We start from the raw sequence: 23,957 nt of genomic DNA, 5'->3' as shown, positions 1-23,957 counted from the left end.
AAGGGTCCGGACCTGAAACATCAGCTTTCCTGCTCCTCTGATGCTGCCTGGCCTGCTGTGCTCATCCAGCTCAAACCTTGTTATCACAACACACCTTTGTTTTCTCTTCCAGAAGACAGACAGCAAAGAATTTCACATCCATATGAAGGACATGAGTTTTGCTTTAAAATGTAATGAACAAAGGCACAGACATTGACACACGAGCAATTTCAACTGCAAAAACAAAGTTTAAAAAGGAAATTTAAAATGGAAGTAAACTTGTTGGCCTCCCAACATTGTTATTTGAATTTGGAACAACGTTGAGATGCAAAATGTCTGAAGGAATTTAGCAAGTTACTTTTGAAGAACTGAGATGTCATCTAAATTGAAAAGAACAAGCATGCAAAAATGCTAGTGCCTGGAATCAAGTAGGAATGTTTGAATTCTGTTTTAAGAATACTGTAAAAGTTCTTGATTAGGCATTTAAATTTCTTTGAGACTCACAAATACAATCAAATGGTAATAATGACACGCCTCATTTAGTACAGAAGTTTTGTCAACTTTGAATGATTTATCAGGTTGCAATTCAATTTAATATATCAGTTTGGGATTATATACATCAGAGTGAACAGAAAGTGCAAATGCAACCAGCATTTATCAATTCCTCTTGAAAATATATGCACCATTATGAAATTCAGTTCTGTTCAAAAATGATAGTGTTAGAGCCCTTGCTGATTTTTCATTACTTTTAGGGTTTTTTTTAAAATCAACTTTGGTTTGGAGCTGTGAAGTAGGAGCTTTAAAATAAAGGTGACTTTTCTACTCTGGATAACGGCTTGTGTTAAAAAAACAGATGAAATAAGCTTTTGTTTATTTGAGGCCAGGCCTGGAAGTTAATTGCAGGTTGATTCAGATCAAAAGGTTCTGCAGATGCTTTCTCCCTGGGCAAGAGCATTATCTTTAAACAGATAGCAGAAGTTGAATATTATCAAAGTCAATACCTGGGATTTGGTTCCAGCAAGTCTGGAAAAGACCTTATGCACAAGCAAATGACAGATGTTGAATGGTAACTGAGACCTTATGGACTAGGCAATGAGTCTGTCAGGGAGGGACTAGAATTTAAACAATATTTTGGACTGTGTTTTGTGTGCAAAAAGAATCTGGCTGTACATGCTACAGCATTAAGATTTGAAAGCTCCTTGCCTACCTCCCATGTATAGCTCTTGGAAGCTCAGAGAATAGAAAAGTATTATCTAAGTATTACTGAATTTATCTGAGTCAACTATAAAGGTGACCCTGATTGACATCTTCAGAAAAATCAACCAAGAATCATTTATTCCTGTGGAACAAAGTATCGTGGAAACCCCTTGAGCAATCATTCCAATTCTTATTTTATTTATCCCTCCACTGTGTTTGTCCGTTTTCTGTGTGAGGCTGAAGATAAAGATTTTTCAGTTTACAATATGAGCCAGTTAGATTAGTTTGTTATTTAAGTTTGCTCTACTAAAGTTATTGTATTGTTAGTAAATTGACAGATCTTTTGTTTAAGTTACAAACTGACATTTGGAATTGATTATTCACAAAGTCTGGGATTGGTGATTTTAAAAGTCTGATGAGGAACCACTGGGGTAAATTTTGAGAGTCTTTTACTGTGTTGAAAACATGCAAGTAGGAAGGTTGATTTGTTTTGGCTGTCAACCTCCATATTGTTACAAGAGTTCAGGAAACCACCCAAAACATAATGGCCATACCTGAAGAAAGAAGAAACGGCTTAGGATGTTTTGATAAGATCACAAGAGTCGGAAATGGCTTGATGTTGGAGAATCACATAGTAGTAAATTAGTTCAAAATGAGTTGGTTCAAAGAATGGAAATATTATGTTGAGAATTTTGGTGTGGCCAGTAAAAATGAGATAACATTTTAAAATCAGCAAGGCACAGGTTCAGTCCATTGAGAAACTGACATAAATTAAAAGGATAGAATTAAAACACATTCATCTACTCAAATTAACAAGCAAGTCCAAACAGATGGGATAACATAGGTGGTTTGGTCCAACAGTGGAAGGCAGCCAACTGGATACAGCCTGTTGAGGGAAACGTTTGAAGGAAACGCAGTCAAGCTAATGATGTCACCACAGCATTGAATACAGGGATCTCAGTTGTGAATTCAATTGATTCGGCAATAGTGGATCAAAAGGTCCATACCTTAAGTTCTCAATTTAAGAAAACTGTGGTAAACAGGCAAGAGATCCACGACAAACTGCTTGATACAGATAAGATCTGACATGGGTAAATCAGTTCTTGGCAACTGGTCCAGACAATCATGCATAAATAGATCAATATGTAGAAAAATTTCTCAGATGATGCAGTGAAGAATGATGTCAAATAGACACAGGAAACCTTGAGATAAATTCATGTGGGGGAGATGTTCCTGTGGATAACAAATGCACTTGTTTAACCTGTCATGTTAGAAGAAGGATGGAATATGGAATGTGTTAACTACGTTAATCACCTTTATTATGGCAATCTCAGTTATACCAGGGTCAATGCCTATTAAGATATTAAATAGAGTGGAGAATATTGGGTTCATTGGGGGAATTAATGCATAGGGATCGTAATATGCAGCAGAGACAGAAGGTAATATGGTCGATATTACACAGATGTAGTGTAGAAATCCCTTCAGTAGTGTGTCACTTCTAATATACAAGAAAAAGCAAACTGCAGGTTTAATGCAACAGTCAGTTGTTTGATAGAACCTATATAGAATGCAATGGAGCCAACCCACATTGCATATCCAGGCATAGGGAAATACTGCATTACCTCATCACAAGTACTAATAATGGGAACAATTAGTCTGGTCATTTAACCAGCCATGCAGGTACTGGCTCAGGTGGGAAAGTAGAACTATTGGAAAGCTATAGGAGAGAAACATTTAACATATAAACCAAGCAAGACATTAAGGAAAACAGGACAGTATCTGAGCTAGTCCTTCAATACAATAATTTCAAATATTTTACAGTTATTCAAGAGAAGGCCCAGCAAATGTACTGAACATATAATACACAGCAGGGACAAGCTAGGGCACTTGGTAATAACAAGCAGGGAGGACCTAAGCAATTGGGAATTGGATGTACAACTCGACCAACAGATTAGAATCATCTCCAATGTTTTGGTTATTGTCCCATTAGTACTGGTTCTATACTTAACATATTTGGTTTACTGCACCAGAAGAACGTACAGAGGTTGGTGAGTATGGGATATGGGGAATGCGACGGTTAGACAGTTAAGCCAACAGCCGCATCAAAGGGTCAACATGTATATGTGATATAATGAAGCATCTTTACAATCATAAGCTCAATACCTGGCCGGTATCGATGGGTGGCGGAGCACAAAGAGAACCAGAAGGGTGAAACAGTTTCAATTAGAAGGTATTTTTGTAAAGAAAATGAGCAAATATAATCTAAAAAAGATAAGGAACAAAACAAATCAAAGTCAGCAGATAATGAGCACTGCATGGATGAGAACAATACCTAGTGCATGCACACATGGAAACAAGGAACTGAAGCCAGTGACCTCTCTTTAGCAGGTCATTGTATGTTGCAGAATTACCCGAGGCTGGTTGTCCCTCTGTGTATCTAAATAAGCAATCGTAACTGGAGTCTGCTGGTGGTTCATCAAGTCACACCACAGCACTTCCATTATGTTAGAAGTGAGGACATTGCTAAGGATAGCAGAGTGTCCAATACCACTCACAATTCATCATATTGAAGCACAGTGCAGAAATGGCAGCAAAACCCAAACAACATCCAGGTTTGGGTTGATAAATGGCAAGTAACATTCATGTTATACAAGTTCCAGACAAAGATCATCTCTAACAACAAAATCTAATCATTCCCCTTGATATTCAATGGCTTTGCCATCACCAAATATTTAAAATTCCTAGGGATTACCAGTTTCAAGAAAGTGAACTGAATTTGACCAGCCATAGAAATACTGTTGGTACAAGGTCAGAGGCTGAATATTATTATACACTGAACAACTTGCCTTTTCAATTCCCAGTGACATTGTTTCTTCAATGATACAGGTATAAATCAAGATTGTGTATTGCTTGGAGAAGACCTTGTGGGTTGTGGTGCCCTTGTCCTTCTGGGTGGTTTAGATTGATTTATTTGTCACTTGCCTTTTCAATTCCTAAAGGCTACCATTTACAAGCGCAGGTCAAGAATAAGAGGAAATACTCTCTTCTTGCCTTGATGAGTACAGCTTCAAAAACATAAGAAACCCAACACAATCCATGACAAACAGTCCATTTGTTACGCGCACCCCCCCCCCCCCCACCCCACCCCAATCCACCATCTTCAACATGAACTCGCTCCACCACCAACATACAGAGGCAGCAGTATATATTAGATATGAAGATCCACTGCAGTGATATGCCAAGTCTCTTGGAACTGCACCTTCTAAACCAGCAACTTGGGACTTGGGAGACTAAGATCTGGACTTCTTTTTTCTTGCTTACCTTTTGCCTCTTAAATCTTTTCATTCTGGTTTTTGTAACCAAATGGGCGCCAGTGAATGATGACTTTGTACACTTTTTGCTATACTTGTGTATTCTTATACTTAGTACATGTGACAAATAAATCAAATCTAAACCACCCAGAAGGACAAGAGCACCACAACCTACAAGGTCTTCTCCAAGCAACACACAATCTTGATTTATACCTGTATCATTGAAGAAACAATGTCACTGGGTCAAAAATCTGGAACTCTCTTGCTAATAGATTTACCTAACAGCACTAGATGGACTACAAATGTTTCAACAAAGTGGCCTATCATGAGTTTCTGAAGGGCAATAATGGACAAGAAAGAAAGGCTGGCCTTGTCAGCAGTGCTCACCCCTAACTGAAAGATAATAGTATAATATAAACCCATCACAAACTTGTTCAATAGAATGGCTATTTGTGCTGCTTACTGTAGATTTTCCCAAGAGAATCTATTCAACTTTAAGAATTCAGGTCCAGTGTAGCAGCAAGATTTAGAGGAAATTGGCTTGGCAAGCTAGTGGAAGGGAGGAACAGCCTGTTGATCAGATGGTGTGTGTCTCAGAGACAATCAAGCCCATCAGCTCATTGCACTTATTCTTGGAGTCAAGGGTACAAACACAATTGAGAGAGTTTTTAAAAAGTATGGCTCAGGAAAAAAAAACAGAAGTCAGGCTTATTTTAGCATTCTAGAATCATACTTCATTGATCTGATATTAATTACAGCAGATGTTACTTTAGTTTTTAGATACTTTCATCAAGTATGAATTAAGCTGCATCTCACTCAGAGTGGTAAAGGTGCAATGAACATTGGTCTGGAAACACTGAAGAAAAACTGTAATTACTTTCAAATTACTTTCTGAGCAATTTGTAGTTGTAAGAAAAAAAGTGAAAAAGGACTTTTAAGAATTTACATCAACTGAAAATGCAGTTATAATTTTAATATAGGACGATAGTAAACTATTTGTCCACAGGATCCTCTGAATGTAGACCCGAAACATCAGCCTTCGTGCTCCTATGATGCTGCTTGGCCTGCTGTGTTCATCCAGCTCTACACCGTGTTATCTCAGATTCTCCAGCATCTGCAGTTCCTACTATCTCTGTCCACAGGATCCGGTGGCTTTTAACATGGGACCACCAGCAAAGATGTGAGTATCCAGAAGCCATGTGGCCTAACACACAGAAAAGTTGCAGGACACAAGATCTAGGATAAAGGTGATCAGCACTCCACACAGATAAAAACGGAATTCATGCAAAGAGAAGCCAACAAAGCACTATGAGAAAAGGGTCAATTCTCTGTTTGGCAGTGAGGAAAGTGATGTATGAGCTGCTAAAAGGGACTGAATATTCAAACCAATGTGAATAGCCCAGGAATGCCAAAGAGTTGAGAGCTTCTATCAGATGAACTAGCTATGTTGGTTGATCAGTTGAAAAGGACAACGAAAATCTATGTCATCAGGTGTGGTGTCATATAAGTGACAGTGGTTTCATAGAAATGATAGAGGGGTGATGCAGGTTCTTGTGGTTACGTAAGATGCATCTATCTTGTATCAACTAAAAGGCACATTCACTTTTGATTGGCTGTTAAACCACGCTTCACATTGGTGCTGATTTATGTTGAAGTAAAAAAGTTAAATATTTACTTAGAAGGTCCCTTAGAAAATTGGTTTATTTTATTTTTGGTGTTTTAATAGGCCTCATAACAGATCCTATATAGTTAATGCAGTAACTTAGAACATGAATTAAGTTGAGTTACTTTGAGCAGTTTTAATCAGCATAATTTAAGCATCACCCACCATATCAATGGTAAACGCATTATAGGGAGGAGGAAATGAAGATTTATTCTACTAGTAAAGATCACATATTGGAGTCTTCATGCAATTCTTCTTAAATATTGTGTGTTTATCATGTTAATACATTTCCTTTAACTGGAAATGAGAGGCTGGGCAAGCAGACACTCGTTGACTTAAAGACGATTTAACTTCAGAACTAGACATGAACCTAGCTGAAATGTGTCTCAGTTAAATAAAAATAAGCAAAGTATTTCTTCACCAAGTTCTGTGAGACTAGAACCTTCTGGAAAATACCAATCCAAAATGTCGTCATCTTTTGTACAAACGTAACCCCATACCAATAGATGAGAAGAGGAGTGGTAGAAGAATATTCTCAAAGATTTTAAAAAAACAAGTAAAAACTTCAACCCTACATTTCCAAACATGGAGTAATTGTACACGGGCAAGGAGCTCAGTGGTGCTGATATCTCTTCTGTTAACAGTTTATGTCTAGTATAAAACAGATGCGGCTGCACAATTGTGCTGCTTTTCAAACACTGAAACATCTTCAAGTAATTTAGCCTCTCACCGCTAATTTCTAGTTCCCTGCTGAAACAATGAACCAACGATTTGACCCAATAACGAATAAACCAACTGGTTCAAAATTTGCATGGTAATTCACTGTTAACCTCATTTCCCATCGTTTTACTCCCCCAGATTCTTAATTTCCACAATATTTCTTATTCCATCCACTTAATTTCCAAATAACATCCTGGCCAAGGGCCAAGCGCTGTATTTCAAGCCTCCCTGGCTTGCCTCTAACTTGTGTGCAAAGAGTACAGGAAACAGCATGCTCTTTGCTTAGCGTCTCGTCTCTAAAGTCACAAATTCACCATGCAGCAGTGGAAAATATACGGCCTGAAATTTCAAACACAGTTCTGTTTCATGTTAATCAAGGTCCAACGCATGATCCTGCAACATAATTATGTCTTATTTTTAAATTGTTCTTAACTATCCAGAGAAACCTTACTTGGTCAAAGCAGTCATTAGCTCTTTATCTGTAATGGAGTCATCATTGGTCAAGTTTCGAATGACCCCATCCATGAGTTCCAACGGAACATACTGGACGACAGTGGCCAATGCATTTGATGGCCCCTCAGATCCTTCTGCAAAAAATTAGTAAACATCAACTAAAATAAAGTTCTTTCAATCTTTAACCACAATCCTATTAAAGCAGTTTCTCATGAAAATTCAATCTGTTTTCTTTCTGGATCTGAAACGGTTATCCTAACAACATATCCCAAGTACGCTCCTAATTTGTTTAAGGACATGGCACCGTAAAACAATCATTTAAACCAATGCTGTTGTACATCCTCATTTGGTCTACTTTGTTCTTTAGCCAACTTCCTGGTGTGCTGTTGTAGACAAAACGCAAAGTTGTTTCCCACGAAATAGAACTTTTGCCCCTTATATAAAGAAAATGTTAGGTTAAAGTGCAGTTACATTCTCCGCACGTCGCATTATCTGTAAATCACACAAAACAGAACATTTATCTCGTTTCTTCACCCACACTATAAAGGGACATTTATATTTGATGCATACATCAAATTTCTCTCAAATGTTTCATAAATTGGTTCCATTTCTTCAAAGCACTTAAACTCAGCAATCCCATATCATATCACTACAGCAGTTCTAAATTTCCAATAAATTAATCTCTCTCCAATTAGCTAGCTGCAGAATATACTTGATGTTACCTGTAAACTATATCTAGTTCAAGTTAACTGAATTTTTAAGATGTCATTAGAACAAATTAACATTTTGGAGTGCTATATTATTACAGTAGAAACTTCTTTATAGATTTACAAAACCTAACGAGAAATTATTAGCTGGTACTGGCTTCAAGTTATTTACTAATATACCGAAGAATATGGAAATGCAGCACTTCAAGTTCTCCATTACATAAACATCTGTTTAGGTTTATTTTCTCCCAGCTGAGATTTTAAACACATTTGGACTGTAATAAAAAATATGCAACTATCCTACTAATTAGTCATATTTGGCAGTCCAATACCCCAGACAGAAGAAGTCACTGAATTATCTCAGGCTCTTATGAATAACAAAGGAAAGTTGCCACAGCATCTGGAATGTTCCCAAGAATGTGGTACTTGTTGTGATCCCAATTGATGGCAATATTGGACAAGTCAGATCTCACAAGAAACATGGCTTGATAAACTATTAGTTTTATTTTACGTTTTGTTTACTGTGGTGGTCAGTGACCTATTTACAAGACACCAATGTACTTCAACCCGGAGAGTACAAACATTTATTACACAGAAGCAAAGTAAATTCTATTATGCCACATAAAAACTATTGAAATAGTCTCATTACAAATATCAGAATGATATATCCATTTCATCCCAGCAATAATTTTACACTCAAGGGTTCCCCCGATCTCCAAACTAAAGCATTCTTGCTTAGCTGTAATGGATTTCATTTCAGCAAATTTCTGCACGTTCATTTGAGTCCATTTTCTTCGGTTAACATCTCTTCCAGAAACCTGTCTATCTAATCCTCCCATGTGGCTGGCTGGTCATTCAACTGAAAATCATGACGTCTTGTGAATGCTGTTTAAATTCAATGTTTAAAATGATTTTCTGACCTTAAGAACCAGTCAGATTTTCACAGAAATGGAAAACTAAAATCTATTTTTACTCCATTTTAAAAGTCAAGTTCTCAAATAATTACACAAATCTTCCTAACATACATATCTAATAATTTATTTGATAAATATTTAACTTATTTCCATTAAAATAGAAGTTCCAATCAAATGTACAATTTAAAAACAAGGGGAAAAATAGAGATGCAAAATTTTTATACAAGATTGATTGATTGATTGATCTACCTATTATACTTCACCTAGGCTTGTGTGCTGGAAATAAAGTCACACTATTTCCAGAGTCATCACAACAGATACCAACTTTATAGAAGTTTAGAAAATTCCTCAATTTACCGGTCTTTTAGACCCAGGTTGACAGAAAGCACAGCCCAGGCTTCTCTAGTTAATGAGGATGACTATTATTAATAAAGAAATTCTAGCTACAGGTAAATAATTATGAGTTGGTGACATGTAACTTTACTCATTAAAACTCTAACCCACTTACAAAACTCCCCCTACACACATGTACAGATACTCACAGAAACAAAAAAAAAGTCCATGGGTGTTAACAGAAGAGGCAAAGACTGGGAAGGCAGTTAAATGGTCCCTATTCACAAGGTTCACCAGATGAATCTTTTGGCTTTTCAGGAGCAGCTCCTCCTCAATCCTCCTTTCCCATATACTTTCACTTGCTTGCAGGAGGCACATGGTAACTCGTTCACATTTATAAAGGATCTGACTTATTAATTTAAAAGCACAGGTCACAGCAACCAACAATGGGCAAATAAACTGGCATTCTTCAGGTTTGGATTTTTTTTATTGCACAGAGAAGGACAACTCCTTCATCAACGCACGGGCAACGCACAACTCCTTCCTTTTCGGAGTTCCAATGGCTTCTGATCAAACATTTACACCTACAAGCTGTTCAGCTACCTGGGAGTCGATCACAGTTGCTAGCAGGTAAAAAGTCATCATCATTGACAACTGGTTCTAATTCAACAGACCAATCAACTAAGTGTTGCTGGCTAAATCTCCTTCATACACACTCCCTGGTTTCAATTCATTATTAGTGACTTTTCCCACTGCTTGAACAAATGGCAATGTAAAGAGGAGTCACAGCGAGTGTCAGGCAACTCACTTTTAAAAGAGCAGTAAATCCTTTCCATAATCCTTATTTTTTAAAGCCATGCTTTCCCCATTTCATTCTACAATCAAAAAAAAAAGAAAAATTAGACAGACCCACTCTTTACATTTCCAATGTATTGCTCCAGAAGAACCAGAGACAGAATCAAATTCCTTTAAAGGACTTTGAGTCAGAATCAGACAACCTGGTATCAAAAACATGCACTTTTTAAAAACTCAACTAAATGCTGTCCAAATGGATGAAAGAATCATCACACTATATCAGTGAAAACAAACTAGATGCTAAGTCTAATGGCATATCAAATGACCATTTCATTGTGTTACTATTATGAACCAACAAGCATACCAAAACGACTAGCTGTAATAAGCAGTTTGTTTCACTTCCATTAGTTACACGCCCTAATAATGTCATAGGTCATTTAGGATCTTGAGTGTTAAAAGATATGGACCGGCTTACTTATCAATAGGAGTTCATGGACATTGAGACCACCTGCTGCAACATAAACACCTAACAGGTACTTCAACAAAATCACTACTGATACAGAAAACTTATTTAAACATCCAACTGCCTTAAGATTCCTGATGAGACTCCTTGAATGGAGTTGAAATCTGGCAAGGAAGATTAACTCTTTCTTTACAAGTAGATGAAGTTTGAGATCCCAGGTACTGTTTAAGAGAATAAGGCCATGGTAGATTTGCATAAATCTGTGGATATTAGCAAACGTAGGATAGTCGGAGAGTCGGTGTTTTGTCCCCCAATTTGATCATACCTGGCATATCAGAAGGTGGTTGTGGTTGTTGGAGGTCAGTCATCTCAGCTCAAGGATACCTCTGCAGGAGTTCTTCAGGACAATGTCCTCAGCCCAACCATCTTCAGATGCTTCATTGACTTTCACTGTGTAGTCATCAGTGAATATCAAATGTTCAACACCATTCACGACTTCTCAAATACAGAAGCAATCCATGTTCAAATGTAACAATTAGTGGCAAGTAACATTTATACCATCTCCAATAAGAGACAATTTAACCACTGACTCTTGACGTTTAATGGTACTAGCATCACTGAAACCCCACTATTTACATCCTGGGGATTACTGTTGACCAGAAACTTAACTGAACTTACCAATTAGATAGTGGCTACAAAAGCAGGTCAGAGGATAGGAATACTGTGGTGAGTAACTCACCTCCTGACTCCCCAAAGTGTGTCCACCATCTATGAGGCACAAGTAAGGTATGTGATGGAACACTTCCTATTTGCTTGGATGAGTGTAGCTCTAACAACTCAAGAAGCTTGACACAGTCGAAGGCAAAACAGCCTGCTCGATTGGCAGCACACCCACAAGCATCCAACCCCTCCACCATCGATGCTCAGTAGCAGCAGTGTATATTATCTACAAGATGCACTGCAGAAATACAAGAAAGATCCTTGGACAGTACCTTCCAAACCCACAACTACTTCCATCTATAAGGACAAGGGCAGCAGATATATGATAACACCATCACCTGCAGGTTCCCCTCAAAGCCACCCACCATCCTGACTTGGAAATGTATCCTCATTCCTTCAGTGTTGCTGGGTGAAATTTCTGAAATTCCCTCCCTAAAGACATTTTGGGTTTACCTACAGCACACGAACTGCAGTGGTTCAAGAAGGCAGCTCACCACAACCACCTTCTCAAGGCAACTAGGTGTGGGCAATAAATGTTGGCCAGCCAGCGACATCCACATCCCATGAAGTGTTAAGTATAGAAACCGCTCTTTGTTTTTTATTAATCTGAATCCACAAGACAGGTGAAGTGGAAACTTGGATTAATCTTTAACTTTTGTGATGATGGTGGGAGTAGTGGGGCTGACTATCAGTGTACTTTGTCAAGTGGTCATGATGAAATCAAGGTGAAAGTAAACTAGAATCCATGCTTCATTCCCATAAGGTTGTAATACTGAAAATATAAATTGTTAAGTTAGCTCATTTTCTGGTGCTTTAGTCTTTTGTGCAAGAGGTTGAGGTTGAGGTCCAGGGATCAGTGCTGGGACCCTAGCTATTCACAAAACATATTCATGATTTGGATGAGGGAACAAAATGTAACATCTCAAGGTTTGCAGATGATACCAAGTTGGGTGGGAGGTTGAATTGTGATGAGGATGCAGAGATCCTTCAGCATGATCTGGACAGGTTGGGTCAGTAGGCAAATCAATGGCAGAAGCAGTATAATTTGGATAAGTGTGAGGTTATTTACTTTGGAAACAAAAACAAGAATATTACTACTTGAATGACTGTAAATTGGGAGAGGGGAGTGTGCAGCGGGACCTGGGTGTCCTTGTGCACCAGTTGCTAAAGGTAAGCATGCAGGTGCAGTAGGCGGTAAAGAAGGCAAATGGTATGTTGGTCTTCATTGTGAGAGGTTTTAAGTACAGGAGCAGGGATGTGTTGTTGCAGTTAATTAGGGCTTTGGTGAGGCCACCCCGAGAATACTGTGTGCAGTTTCTGGTCTTCTTTTCTGAGGAAGGATACTCCTGCTCTCGAAGGAGTGCAGCAGATGTTTACTGGGCTGATTCAGGGATGGCAGGACTGACGTACAAGGAGAGGTTGACTAGGTTCGGATTGTTTATGCTGGAGTTCAGATGAATGAGGGGGGGATCTCAGAGACTTGTAAAATTCTAACAGGTCTAGACAGGGTAGATGCAGGGATGATGTTCCCAATGGTGGGTGCGTCCAGAACCAGGGGGTCATAGTCTGAGGATTCAGGGTAGACCATTTAAGATGGAGATGAGGAGAAATTTCTTCAGCCACAGAAAGTAGTTGATGCCAAAACAATGAATGTATTCAAGAGGCGACTAGATATAGTACTTGGGGCGAGTGGGATCAAAGGTTACTGGGAGAAAGCAGGATTACGCTATTGAATTGGATGATCAGGCATGATTGTAATGAATAGCGAAGCAGGCTCAAAGGGCCGAATGGCCTCCTCCTGCTCCTATGTTTCTATGTCCATATCATGACTGAGTTTCCTACAATACTGAAGTGGTGTTGTATTTCCAAGATGCAATGCTTTACAAGATTTAAATTGTGGTAATAGCTGCCTGTTTTGGGGGCTCAAGAAGAAAGATCCCATACAGCACTGAAACAAAAGGCAAGGCTTTCAGTGGTCTGACAAAAGTTCTTCCCCCAGGAAACATAACCAAAAGATTATCACAGGTGAAATGTTTGTGTGTTGAAAGAAGTGATGGCAGTGTGGAAATAAGAAACTAGCCACCACAGCAAACATTTCCAGATATGGTTAGATGCTTTATTTGGCAATATTATATCAGTTGTATAATCTAATCTCGATCTTTGACAGATTTCTTTCAACTTCCTAAAAGGCAAATATTATCAATAGCTTGCAGTTATGTGGTGTCTTTAACGTAATGAATCATCCCAAAGCACATAACAGGAACATAATCAAACCAAAACTTAATGAGACGAAGAAAACATTAGGACAGATGACTACCAGCTTGGTCAAGAGAGAGCTTTTAAAGAAAACCTTTGAGTTTTAAGAAAAAGTACAGGGTTTTGTCAGGAAATTCCAGAACTTAGGCCTGGGACAGCTGAAGGCAGAGGAATAAAAAAAAGCTGCAGGAAGACATAGCTAAGCTAGACATAACCAAGACCTGGAGGATAGTACAAAGGCAGGGAGGAACAAAGCTGCAGAGAGAATTGAATAGGACAATGACCATAAATTGGAGACACTGCTGGACCGAAACCAATGTAGGTCAGTGAACGTGAGGACGATGAGTAAATACAATTTGGTGCCAGTTGGAATAGATAGATATCTAACAGAGCCATATGAATAAGAATATTTATGGAGGGTGTAAAATGGGAGGTCAGTGGGACACTGCTGTCACTGGGTCAAAATCCTGGAACCTCCTCCTGAACAGCACTCAAGTATTTGCACCAGCTGGACTGCTGAAGCTCATGACAGCTCACCAGCAACTTCTCATGGGTAACTAGGACAGCAATAATGTCTGGCCTTACCAGCAATACTCCATTGCATGAGGAAATAATTTTTTTAAAAATTCAAAGCAACATCATGAGGATTTCGATAGCACATAATCAGAGGCATAGACAGGTAATCTTAGACAGGGAGAAGTGGACAGTCAGAGACAATGAGGTTGCAAATTCAGTTCAGAGTCAAGAAGTCTAGTTCAACGATAGACTGTGAAGATTTCCAGGGTAGAATCCGTAACTAGGTAACAGTTATGGACAAGGGTCATAGGTAATTACTTCATCTTCAAAATAGAAGCCAAACCAAGAATAAATCCTTCAGGGAAGCAAGACGATGGCAATGAAAGAAAGGAGCAATTGCAGGAGATTCTTTGGTTACAAGAACTATTTCAATGTAGTCCCACTCATGTAGACCAAGGAGAAGCACTGGAAGAGATGGATCTTGTCAACTGTGTCAAAAGGTAAAAATTAGGCATGGATTTCTTTCACACGACTGATGACAACATTGTTTAACTGGTGATTAAACATTCTATAAACTGACCCAACAACATAAAGTTGAATGACAGGAAGTAGGTCATTTTTCTCATCAGAACTTTGATTTAATTAACATGGCACACAGATGTAATATGTACTCACTACTCAAGACTACCAAAAAATGGTCCAAATAGCTTAATTCTTTTTAACATAAAAATGAAGCAGGCATTTAAGACCAGCCCTCTCTCTCAGCATACTTGCATGCATGTATACCCGCCACGTTAATGACAGCAGTACACATAGATAAATATGATAAAAATATACTGGAAAAGAGTAAAGTGGTAACAAAAGGCCAAATTAATCATTTCAATGAAGCTGCTTCAGTACAAAAATGTGCACCCATGGACTAAGGTATTAATCTTAAATGCAAGAGCAGAGAGTGACTCCAACATTATGTAGCACAATGAAATAGCTTGCAATTGTATGAAGAGCTTCTGTATGATGTAGATTCTAGTCAATCCCAGTTAGAGAAATCAATAGCAATAATTCATCATGCAACACTACCTGAACAAGTTTCAATTTTTTGGCATATCATAGCATACAAATGTCAAAGTTATCCTACAAAACAGAGCAGAAAAAAAGTAGACAAAAACCTATAAATTAAGAAACATGTTAAACTTTTTGCATGATTCCCAGCATGCTGAGATTGGTTGGTTCACAAGTGGTTTGAAGGGAGATATAAAATAAACATCTAATAACCATTTCAGATACAAAGAAAAAGCACTTTTCCTTACCTGTTGATGAAATAACAGTAAACAGCTCCCGCAAGGATGGAATAATGGCTGCAGTTTGAGTTCGCCAGATTCTCTGTAACAAGCTGCTTACTTTATTTACTTGATCCAAGAATTCCACTATTTCATCTTCCTCTTCTGATCCATTCTGAAACTGTCCTATGCTTCTAACAAGTTGCTGGCAGAATACCACTTGAAACTTCCCACTGGGAATACACCGAGGAAATTCAACAATAAGTTTACTAATGCTGGCACACAACTTTGATCCAGGTTTCTCACACACTAATCGGAGAAGTTCAATTTGGAGGATATGAAATACTTCATCAGCAGAAGAACTGTCTTGAATATACTTCAATCCTAGTTGAATATACTCAATAATACCAACACTCCTTATGTTCAATGTTCCATAACCATCTTGCATTAGTTTCAAGATAAACTTCACATTAAAAAAACTCTCAAACTCTGAAATGTGGTTCACAGCATACGCCTCTAGAACCTCTTTGCCCACATCCTTTTTGAACTTTGTATCACCCAACAGAATAAGATTTGTAGATAACTCAAACATAGCCCAACACTGATTACTGTCAAGAGGTTGCTTCGCTGCCTCTAAAATACGTCTCACGAAGCTATGTTTTACTGAAGCTGGATGTTGGGACAACAGCATGGCTTCTAATATCTTGTCCATGTCTTTGGAATCTAAAAAAAGAAATTTAAATTAATTCTATTACATCACATGTTATACACACATTATTTATAAATAATCATTTGGTAAGAGAGCTCAAGTATTGGTCAAAAAAGATACTTTGTCAAAGCTCTTCATCTTGTACTAATATACGTAGCTTCCAGTAAATGCAAATAAACAGAGCCCTGTTCTTTGCAGACAGAAAGAACATGTACACCCACTGTGCCTGCTTCAGTTCAACAAAATAGATGACTACCATTCACTTACTTATTTCTCAGGGCAATGCACTGACCAACAAGAATTAAATGTTTGGTTTAAAAAATATTTTTAATCAACCTGCTCAAGAGTATTATGCAGCATGTCTGGAACAGGTGAGACTTGAACTCAGATGGCGATACTACTATTGCACCACAAGAGCTCTTAATGCCTGCTTTAAAAGTTAATCTCTAGCTATTAACTGTCACTCAGAAGTAATAGATGCATTCCCCATCACACTGCCTCTACCACTTACCAACCAATCTGCATCCCCCTTTCGTACAGCATAGACGTTGGCTTTCTCCATGAATCTGTATTCTTATGAAAATGTCCTGATGAGCGCAAGATAAAAAGCTTGGACAAAACTAGTGTTTTTTCAGCAACATTCAAAATTATTTATTGAGTGAAGCATTCTCGAAAATTTTAAAGATATTAAAAACTACTAAATTATTTACTGCCAAATATATACAAAAAGACATGTGTAAAGAAAGCAAAGTGCATTGGATTGCTTATCTAGATGGCGCAAAAATCAATAACTTAAATTCAGCAGGGTTTTCAAGTCTATGCTGATGACACCAAACTCTACTTGACTTTCATTTCTCTGACAAATCCTCTGTTGCTGAATTATTTGATGGTTTATCTGACATCCAGTAGAGGATGAACACAAATTTCCTCCAATTAAATATTGGAGAGAATGACACGATTGATTTCAGTCCCTGCTCCAAAATCTGTTTCCTAGCACTGAATCTATCCCTCTTCCTGGCAACTGTCAACAGTTTGTAACTTTGGCATCACTGACTGAAATGATTACCCAACCATTTATTCACATAATCATTAATACCACATAATTCCTTCACCTTGCATCGCCTGACTTTGTCTGTGCTTCACCTTATCTGCTGGATAAATCCTCATTCATGACTTTGTTACTCTAGACTTGCTCATTCCAATGCACATCTACCCAGCCTCCCACAATTTGGCTCCGTAAACTTGAGCTTCCATGTATTTCCTCGCACCACATCCCATTCCCAATCACACTGTGCTTGCTGAATTACGTTAGCCTCTTTACAAGCTATGCCTCAATTTTTAAAATTTTCATCCTAGTTTTCTCTATAATGACCTCTAATCCCACAACACTCCAAGATATCTGCATTCATTTAATTATAGCCTCAAGCATTCCCCATTACAAATTTTCCACTGTTGGTGACTGTGCCATCAGCTGCCTATGCCCTAAGCCCTAGAGTTCCATCTCTAAGTCTCTCCAGCTGGGTAGTCCTTCAAATCTACATTTACGACCAAGTGTTCGGTCAGCTACACCAAATTTTACTGTATATAAATTTGCTTTACAATGCTTGTCTGAAGTAACTTAGAATACTTTAACTTCAAACTGCTACATAAGTTCACGTTGTTTCCTTTTCATTGCTTCAAAAAAATTGTTTGTGACATTTCAACTTATTGGTTACATCATTCATTCACCTGATCATTGGAAAGGGTTAAATTAGGAAGGATTCAACAATAAGCAATCCAAAGTACATGGAAACTAACAAAGAAAGACTCCGAGGCTGTCAAGGTTAGTAGCTAGCAAAAGCACGGAGTACAAACAGACAATGCAAACAAAGATTGTGGAAAATAGAGAAAACATGGATGTTGTTGAAGTGTTAGAATAGTAATTGTGAATTTAATAAGCATGTTGTAATCTGCATAAGCTTGAAAGAGCTATGTAATTCAGTATAGCAAGCTTTGACCACAGTTAAGTATTTTCTTCAGGAGAATGAAATAAATTCTGTTCTCCTGAGATCCCCTATCATTTTGTCAAGTTCTTTACACAGTTTGGCATAGTCAGCAGGATTGTGTGTCACACCCCCAGGAGGGCACTGCATTTGGGTGAGTATGTTTTAATTTAGCACCTACAGTGAGAACAGAGAATTGTACCAGATAGATATGGAAGAGATGCAAATAATTTGAGGGGGCACTCAGGACGACCGGCTCTGAGTGAAGGGACAAAATCATGCTGGTAGGGCAGGGAAGAGTTAGGTGAGAAAAGGTAAAGTGCCATGCAGAAAGGTAAGACCCCTCAAGACCTAGCATTGAAAGGGTGAGGCAGAAACTGTATAAATCAGGAAGATAGGACAGTATAGGCTGGTGAAATAAATACTCATGTTGGAGGCTGCTGAGGTGAGGTTAAAAGACTTATAATTGGGAAAGGCCATACAGGCAGGTGAAATATTTGATTCATATCAGAGTCAGGTGAGATCAGATTAATGGAACAGGGAGAGGCTGATACTTTGAGTGGGGTTCGCAGGGTTTCGTTACCAAATTTACAGCAGAACGTCAGTTAGAAATGATTGAGATTGCTGAAAGATGAGACGAACGCCCAGAGAACAAAAGGGTTGATGGATAGGTCAGAAGAAGAATAAAGAGGATATTTGCAGTTGTTCAGATTAGTTAACAAGAAAAAGCCATGAGTCAGTGGCTTCAGCAGGCATAGACGAGGATGAGGTAGAAGTGGCTGAAAAATGGAGAGAATAAAAGACCAGCCCCATATAATGGATCACAACTGCCCATTGCACCACAGTGAGGAAGACAATAACTCACCCATAATTGAAGAAGGCTCAATGCAAATTAGGTTGTTGTTTGCAAACAAAGAATTTCAAAAGTTTGAACAAATATTTGGAAATGGTATGAACTGTATGTTGAGACTTTAATTTGAAAAACAACTTTTTCATGTTGTACAAGCTTATCTTGTTTCCAAAACACAGATAAGCTGTATTTTGGCAGACAGTTTGAACTCAGTTTTGGAAAAAGTATTTAAGAAAACATATCACAAAAGTAAAGATACGAGAAATATTCTTCTATTGTAACGATGATCTTAAAAAATAATAAAAAGGGTTTTAAGACAACTGAAATATGTGGTAAAACCAAAAAGGACTATCATATTTAAAGAGACTATTGGAAATTCTCAAAAGATTGTGGTAGGTTTTTTTTTAAAACAACGTAAAATTATGACATGACCCCACACCCACAACCCCTTCTCAGACCACCACAGATTTAACTATTTCTGCTGGCAGTTTTTTTTTCCACCATCAACCTTGCATACTGCTAGATGTGTGGTTTTGAGATTTACAGACATCCAATTTGGTTTAAAGACTTTGCCTTTTACAGACTTGGCCTTGACCTGTCAGGCCATGTGTTATCTTCTGAGGAAAGGCATTTGAGAATGGGAGAACCCTAAATTAAATTACTTGAGTCTCTGATCCAAGAAGCACTGTTTAAAATTACCAAGGCTGGGACTCAAAAAGGGAAAATTACATGAGGTTTAAGAGCCATAAGAGTAATCCAATGCATTGATGATCTTCTGATCACCTTGGGAACTGTTAAGGAACACATAGGGCTTTACTGCATTTTCTGGAAGCAATGGAATTTAAAGCCAACTCAAATAAAACAATGGGAACTTCCCCGCATTTGAAAGGAAACAACATAGAAACTGCCAAGGCCTGAGGATGAGAGAGAAATGTGGTAGAATGGTATAATTACTGTAAAATCCTACGCGAAGGACTTAGCTAAAATAGCTGTATCCATTCAAGAACTGACAAAAGGGAGGAGCAGAGCTAAAGAAGTTACATCAGTTGAAAATAATAAGGTGTGGAGCTAGATGAACAGGAAAGCTGACGCTCTGAAGAAGGGTCCAAACCCGAAACGTCAGCTTTCCTGCTCCTCCGATGCTGCCTGGCCTACTGTGTTCATCCAGCTCCACACCTTGTTATCTCAGACTCCAGCATCGGCAGTTCCTACTATCTCTTACATCAGATGAAGTTGGTTAAGCATAAAATGTTCAATCAAGAGCAAGAGTGAGTAACATAGAAGTAGTTTCAAAGAAAGCCACAAGTTCTTAAGAAAAGAAATTATAAAGGGAACCGGTTGGTTGAATCTGGAATATTTTTGTGATGTAAAATGTCTAAAATAAATTACTCCGGAAAACCTGAAATACTAAAAGTCCTAAAACATGAACATACTACAAATGTTACAGCTTGAGGTCAAACAGTTAAGAATATCATAAATATGATTCCTAAGAATCATGAGAAGATAGAAGCAGTAAAATGTGTTTTGTTTTCAAAACATGGGACAATTAACAGAAATAATAAGAAATATCCATGAATTGGATACAGAGTACAGTTTCAGGAAAGAGATTGTGGAATCTAAGCTCATTTGACATGGTAGTTAAAGCATTTGTGTCTAACTAAGCATTAGTAACAATTTCTATTACAGAATGTTATTGAACAAGATAATCTGCAAATGGAAAAGTCCAACAGAGGTAGATAATTAGCATGCACATCAAGTGTGGTGGAGAGAAAACAAATTGAAATGTTGTGTACAGATTAGCACAGATATGATACTGCACCTAGCAGGCTAGCATTTATAAGGACAATAGGTAAGCCTTTGGTGATTTACATGATTATATGGTAGGATTAAGTTGGGGAGTAGGGTGGTGGCATGTATAATATGTGACAATAATTAAGGGGAAAAGGAAGGAAAGCGGAGTGAGGATTTTCAGATCAGCGGAGTGAGGATTTTCAGATCAGCCATTATCTCACTCAATGGCAGATCAGATGCAATGGGCTGAACTGCCAACTTCTGCTCCCACATTCCATGTGGACTTAATGGAGACTATGTGGGCAGCAAAACAGCCAACACCTGTTGCATACATGAGTGATAGGTGATATCATGTTACCATGTGGCAACAGAAGTTTCGATATGGCAACAGTTCATCATGGCCCATCTACAACCATTCATTGTGCTTACACCCAGAGATGCTAGCTAGAGTGGGGAAGATAGAACTGGTTGGATTATACAAAGAGTCAAGCTGGGAAAACCATGAAGGACAACTTGACGCAAAACCTAAACAAATTCTTCTATGTTATCCCACTACTGACCAAACACCTCACCCTAATCCAAGGCATGGCACAGTGAGTGCAATAGATATTTTATACATTCTAGCAACAGACCCAAGCCTTAGTGAATGACACTGAACACCTAAAGTAAATTAGTTTGCGGATGAGTAGTGAAACTGGGGATTGAGTACACGGATAAACCCATGGATTCAAATCATCTCCCTTGCTCTAGTTGTTGCACAACTTTTATTAATTTTATACATAACAAACCTCAGGTACCACATCAGGTTGTCACTTAGAAGATGGCAGTGGGCATTCACAAATCAGGGGTAACAGGGTGTTAGGACAAGGACATCGATTGAAGGACTAAATAGTACAGATGGTTTGATCTATTACCATTACAACCCTGAGCTGAATGCCTAGACACTATCAATGCATGGCCGAGTGTAAAGGAAAAGGGCAACACCATTGTATTGGCTAAGTTAAGCTAGGCCTGGGGCCAAAAAGGGAGAGCTGAAGGGGTTAAAATTTGTAAAATTCAGTAATAAGGCAGCAAACAAAGCACATTGGAACTAACAAAAAGACATCTAGACTGTCAAGGTTAGTAGCTAGCAAAAGCCTTGGGTAGGAATGGACAAAGACTGTGGAAAACAGATAAAATGAATGTTGTAATGGCACAGTGAACTGTGGGCATTATAATTATGATTGTGATTGTAATATACATGCTGAAATCTGTATAAAACTTGGAATGCTGTAATTTGGCAGGGCAAGCTTTGACTAGTCAGGGACCAGAAGGAGACGGACCACGTGTTGGCAGATGGGATCATGGTTGGCACAGACATGGTAGGCCAAAGGACCTGTTCCTACGCTGTACTGTTCTGTGTTCACTGTGTTAAAGCTTCTCTCCATGCAAGCATGAGATAAACAATAGTTATCTGTTGGCCTGAGGTCCTCTAACAAATTGTCAAGCACATCTACAACGGTTGGAATCAAGAACAATAGATACTTTTCATAATGTGGTTCAAAATCAAAGCTTCTATGTGAAATTAAACCACAAGTGGACAACTGGAAGATCAAGATACTTGTAGTAAATGTCTTGCTTACCTATCTTTGCTTGCAAAACTGAAAATTAACCATATCCATTGAACTGTCAAACAACCAGATCCAAAAGCAAGAAAGCTGCATGTTAACCTAAGGCAGCAGTTTATTGTTGCCAATCCAAGGAGTACCTCTCTGATCTAAAGAGAGGTTGACTGACATCGTTGACTGAAATGCTTGCCAAAAATATATTGACCAGCATGAATAAAATGTGAGTAGGTTTCAAACTCTCAAAGAGTTTCGAGGAAAATGCATAAGATATTTGTATCTGAATTAAGTGGTTTGGCTTCTACCTGGGACACCTGGTCTAATTTACAATCTATACTGTGGGCTATTATTTCAAAACTAATGTACCATTCCTGGTTTTTAACTGAACAAATACCACAACAGAAGATATACCTAATAAATCAGTATTTCCATTTTATAACATCCTCACACAGCCACATTCACACTCTTACGGAAAGGTTACATTTCTCTACCAGTATATAAACATTAAGGAGCAAATTACCAATCTGCTGTAAAATCTCTGTCCATTAATAGCCAAGGAGCAAAAAAGAAATTTATTACACCTTGTTTACATAACTACCATTACTCTACATTTTTTTTTCCAAAATCAGAATGCAACGTACATACAAAAAAATCCCCAAAACCATATAGAAGAGCGTGTACTACCAGAAAGATCAAGTGGGTTCAACAGAGGCAGAGGCACGTGTGACATGAGCTTTATCCTTAGGCAAATGCCACGCACAACAGATGGGACTCTATTGTGCCTTTGTTGACCTGACAAAGGCCTTTGATACACTAAACAGAGGTCTGTGGAAAGTATTGGCCAAACTCGAGTATTGTGATCAAGATACAAGTCTGATACAGCACTTTTACAATGGAATTGCAGCCAGAGTCACTGACTGTGGTGAATACACTGATCCCTTTGTCATAAATAGTGTGAAGCAGGGTTCTGTCATGGCTATTTTTTTTCCAGAATATTCTATGCTGCCACACTTTCAGAGACATTAAATGGAAATGTTGAGGGACTATCTATTCAATTCATAACAGATGGCAACACCTACAAACAGAGAGACTGAAATCTTCAACTAAGTAACAGTCATTTTTTTTTTAAAAAAAAACTTATTCACGGGAGGCAGGCATCACTGGCTGGGCTAGTATTTATTGTCCATTCCTAATTGCCCATCGGGTGGTGACAGATGAACTGCTATAGTATAGGTACATCTACAGTGCTCTTAGAAAAGGTGTTCCAGGATTTAGACACGGGAATTGCTGTTCGCCTACAACTCTGATCCCGTGTCACACAGAGCATCTCCTTCAAAAGATCATGGACTGTTTTTCAAAAGCAGCTGATGAATCTGTCATACCCATCAGTTTAAGGAAGTCAGAGATACTTTACCAACCACCAAATTCCGAGTATGCTCCATCTACTACAACCTGAAAAATATGTTGAAAACTTCACCCAACTCAGAAGCACAATCTTCGGAAACACCTTCATTGACAGTAATAAACAGAATTGCAAGAGCAAGCTCAGCAATTGCCTGTTCTGGTTAAAGACTGTGCAGAAAATGAGCTACCACCTGCTGTGTACAAAGCTGTGCCAATACCTACTCTCCTACATGGCTGTGAAACATGTATTCCCTGCATTATGTGTTTCAACTGCTTCCACACAAGACCTATTGGGAACTAAGGCACGAAATAA

At 38.3% G+C, this 23,957-nt stretch overlaps 1 protein-coding gene and 1 long non-coding RNA gene across 6 annotated transcripts in view; one reads left to right on the top strand and one right to left on the bottom strand.

Annotated features, from left to right (window-relative positions):
* LOC109925367 (ubiquitin carboxyl-terminal hydrolase 35-like) overlaps positions 1-23,957 on the bottom strand; it is a 92,068-nt gene that overhangs the window by 63,231 nt on the left and 4,880 nt on the right. For 3 of the 5 annotated variants that reach the window (XM_048598016.1, XM_048598012.1, XM_048598014.1), the window contains exons 2-3: positions 15,335-16,027; positions 7,322-7,457 (exon numbers count right to left, since the gene is read on the bottom strand). In XM_048598016.1, coding sequence (XP_048453973.1) covers positions 7,322-7,457; positions 15,335-16,016 — 818 coding nt within the window. In that variant the 5' untranslated portion in view covers positions 16,017-16,027. Of the gene's footprint in view, positions 1-7,321; positions 7,458-15,334; positions 16,028-16,524; positions 16,568-23,957 lie in introns of those variants that run through there. The other 2 variants (XM_048598013.1, XM_048598015.1) reach the window with 2 other exon arrangements.
* LOC125483315 lies at positions 5,580-22,612 on the top strand. The gene is made up of 3 exons (XR_007262265.1): positions 5,580-5,667; positions 9,775-9,907; positions 21,920-22,612. It is a non-coding gene; the product is annotated as an uncharacterized LOC125483315 (long non-coding RNA).

The sequence above is a fragment of the Rhincodon typus genome, chromosome 6 (genome assembly GCF_021869965.1).
Source record: "Rhincodon typus isolate 14 chromosome 6, sRhiTyp1.1, whole genome shotgun sequence".
NCBI classification, from domain to species: Eukaryota; Metazoa; Chordata; class Chondrichthyes; order Orectolobiformes; family Rhincodontidae; genus Rhincodon; species Rhincodon typus.
The sequence above is the reverse complement of the archived record's forward strand: the minus strand, read 5'-3'. Positions and strand labels throughout refer to the sequence as shown.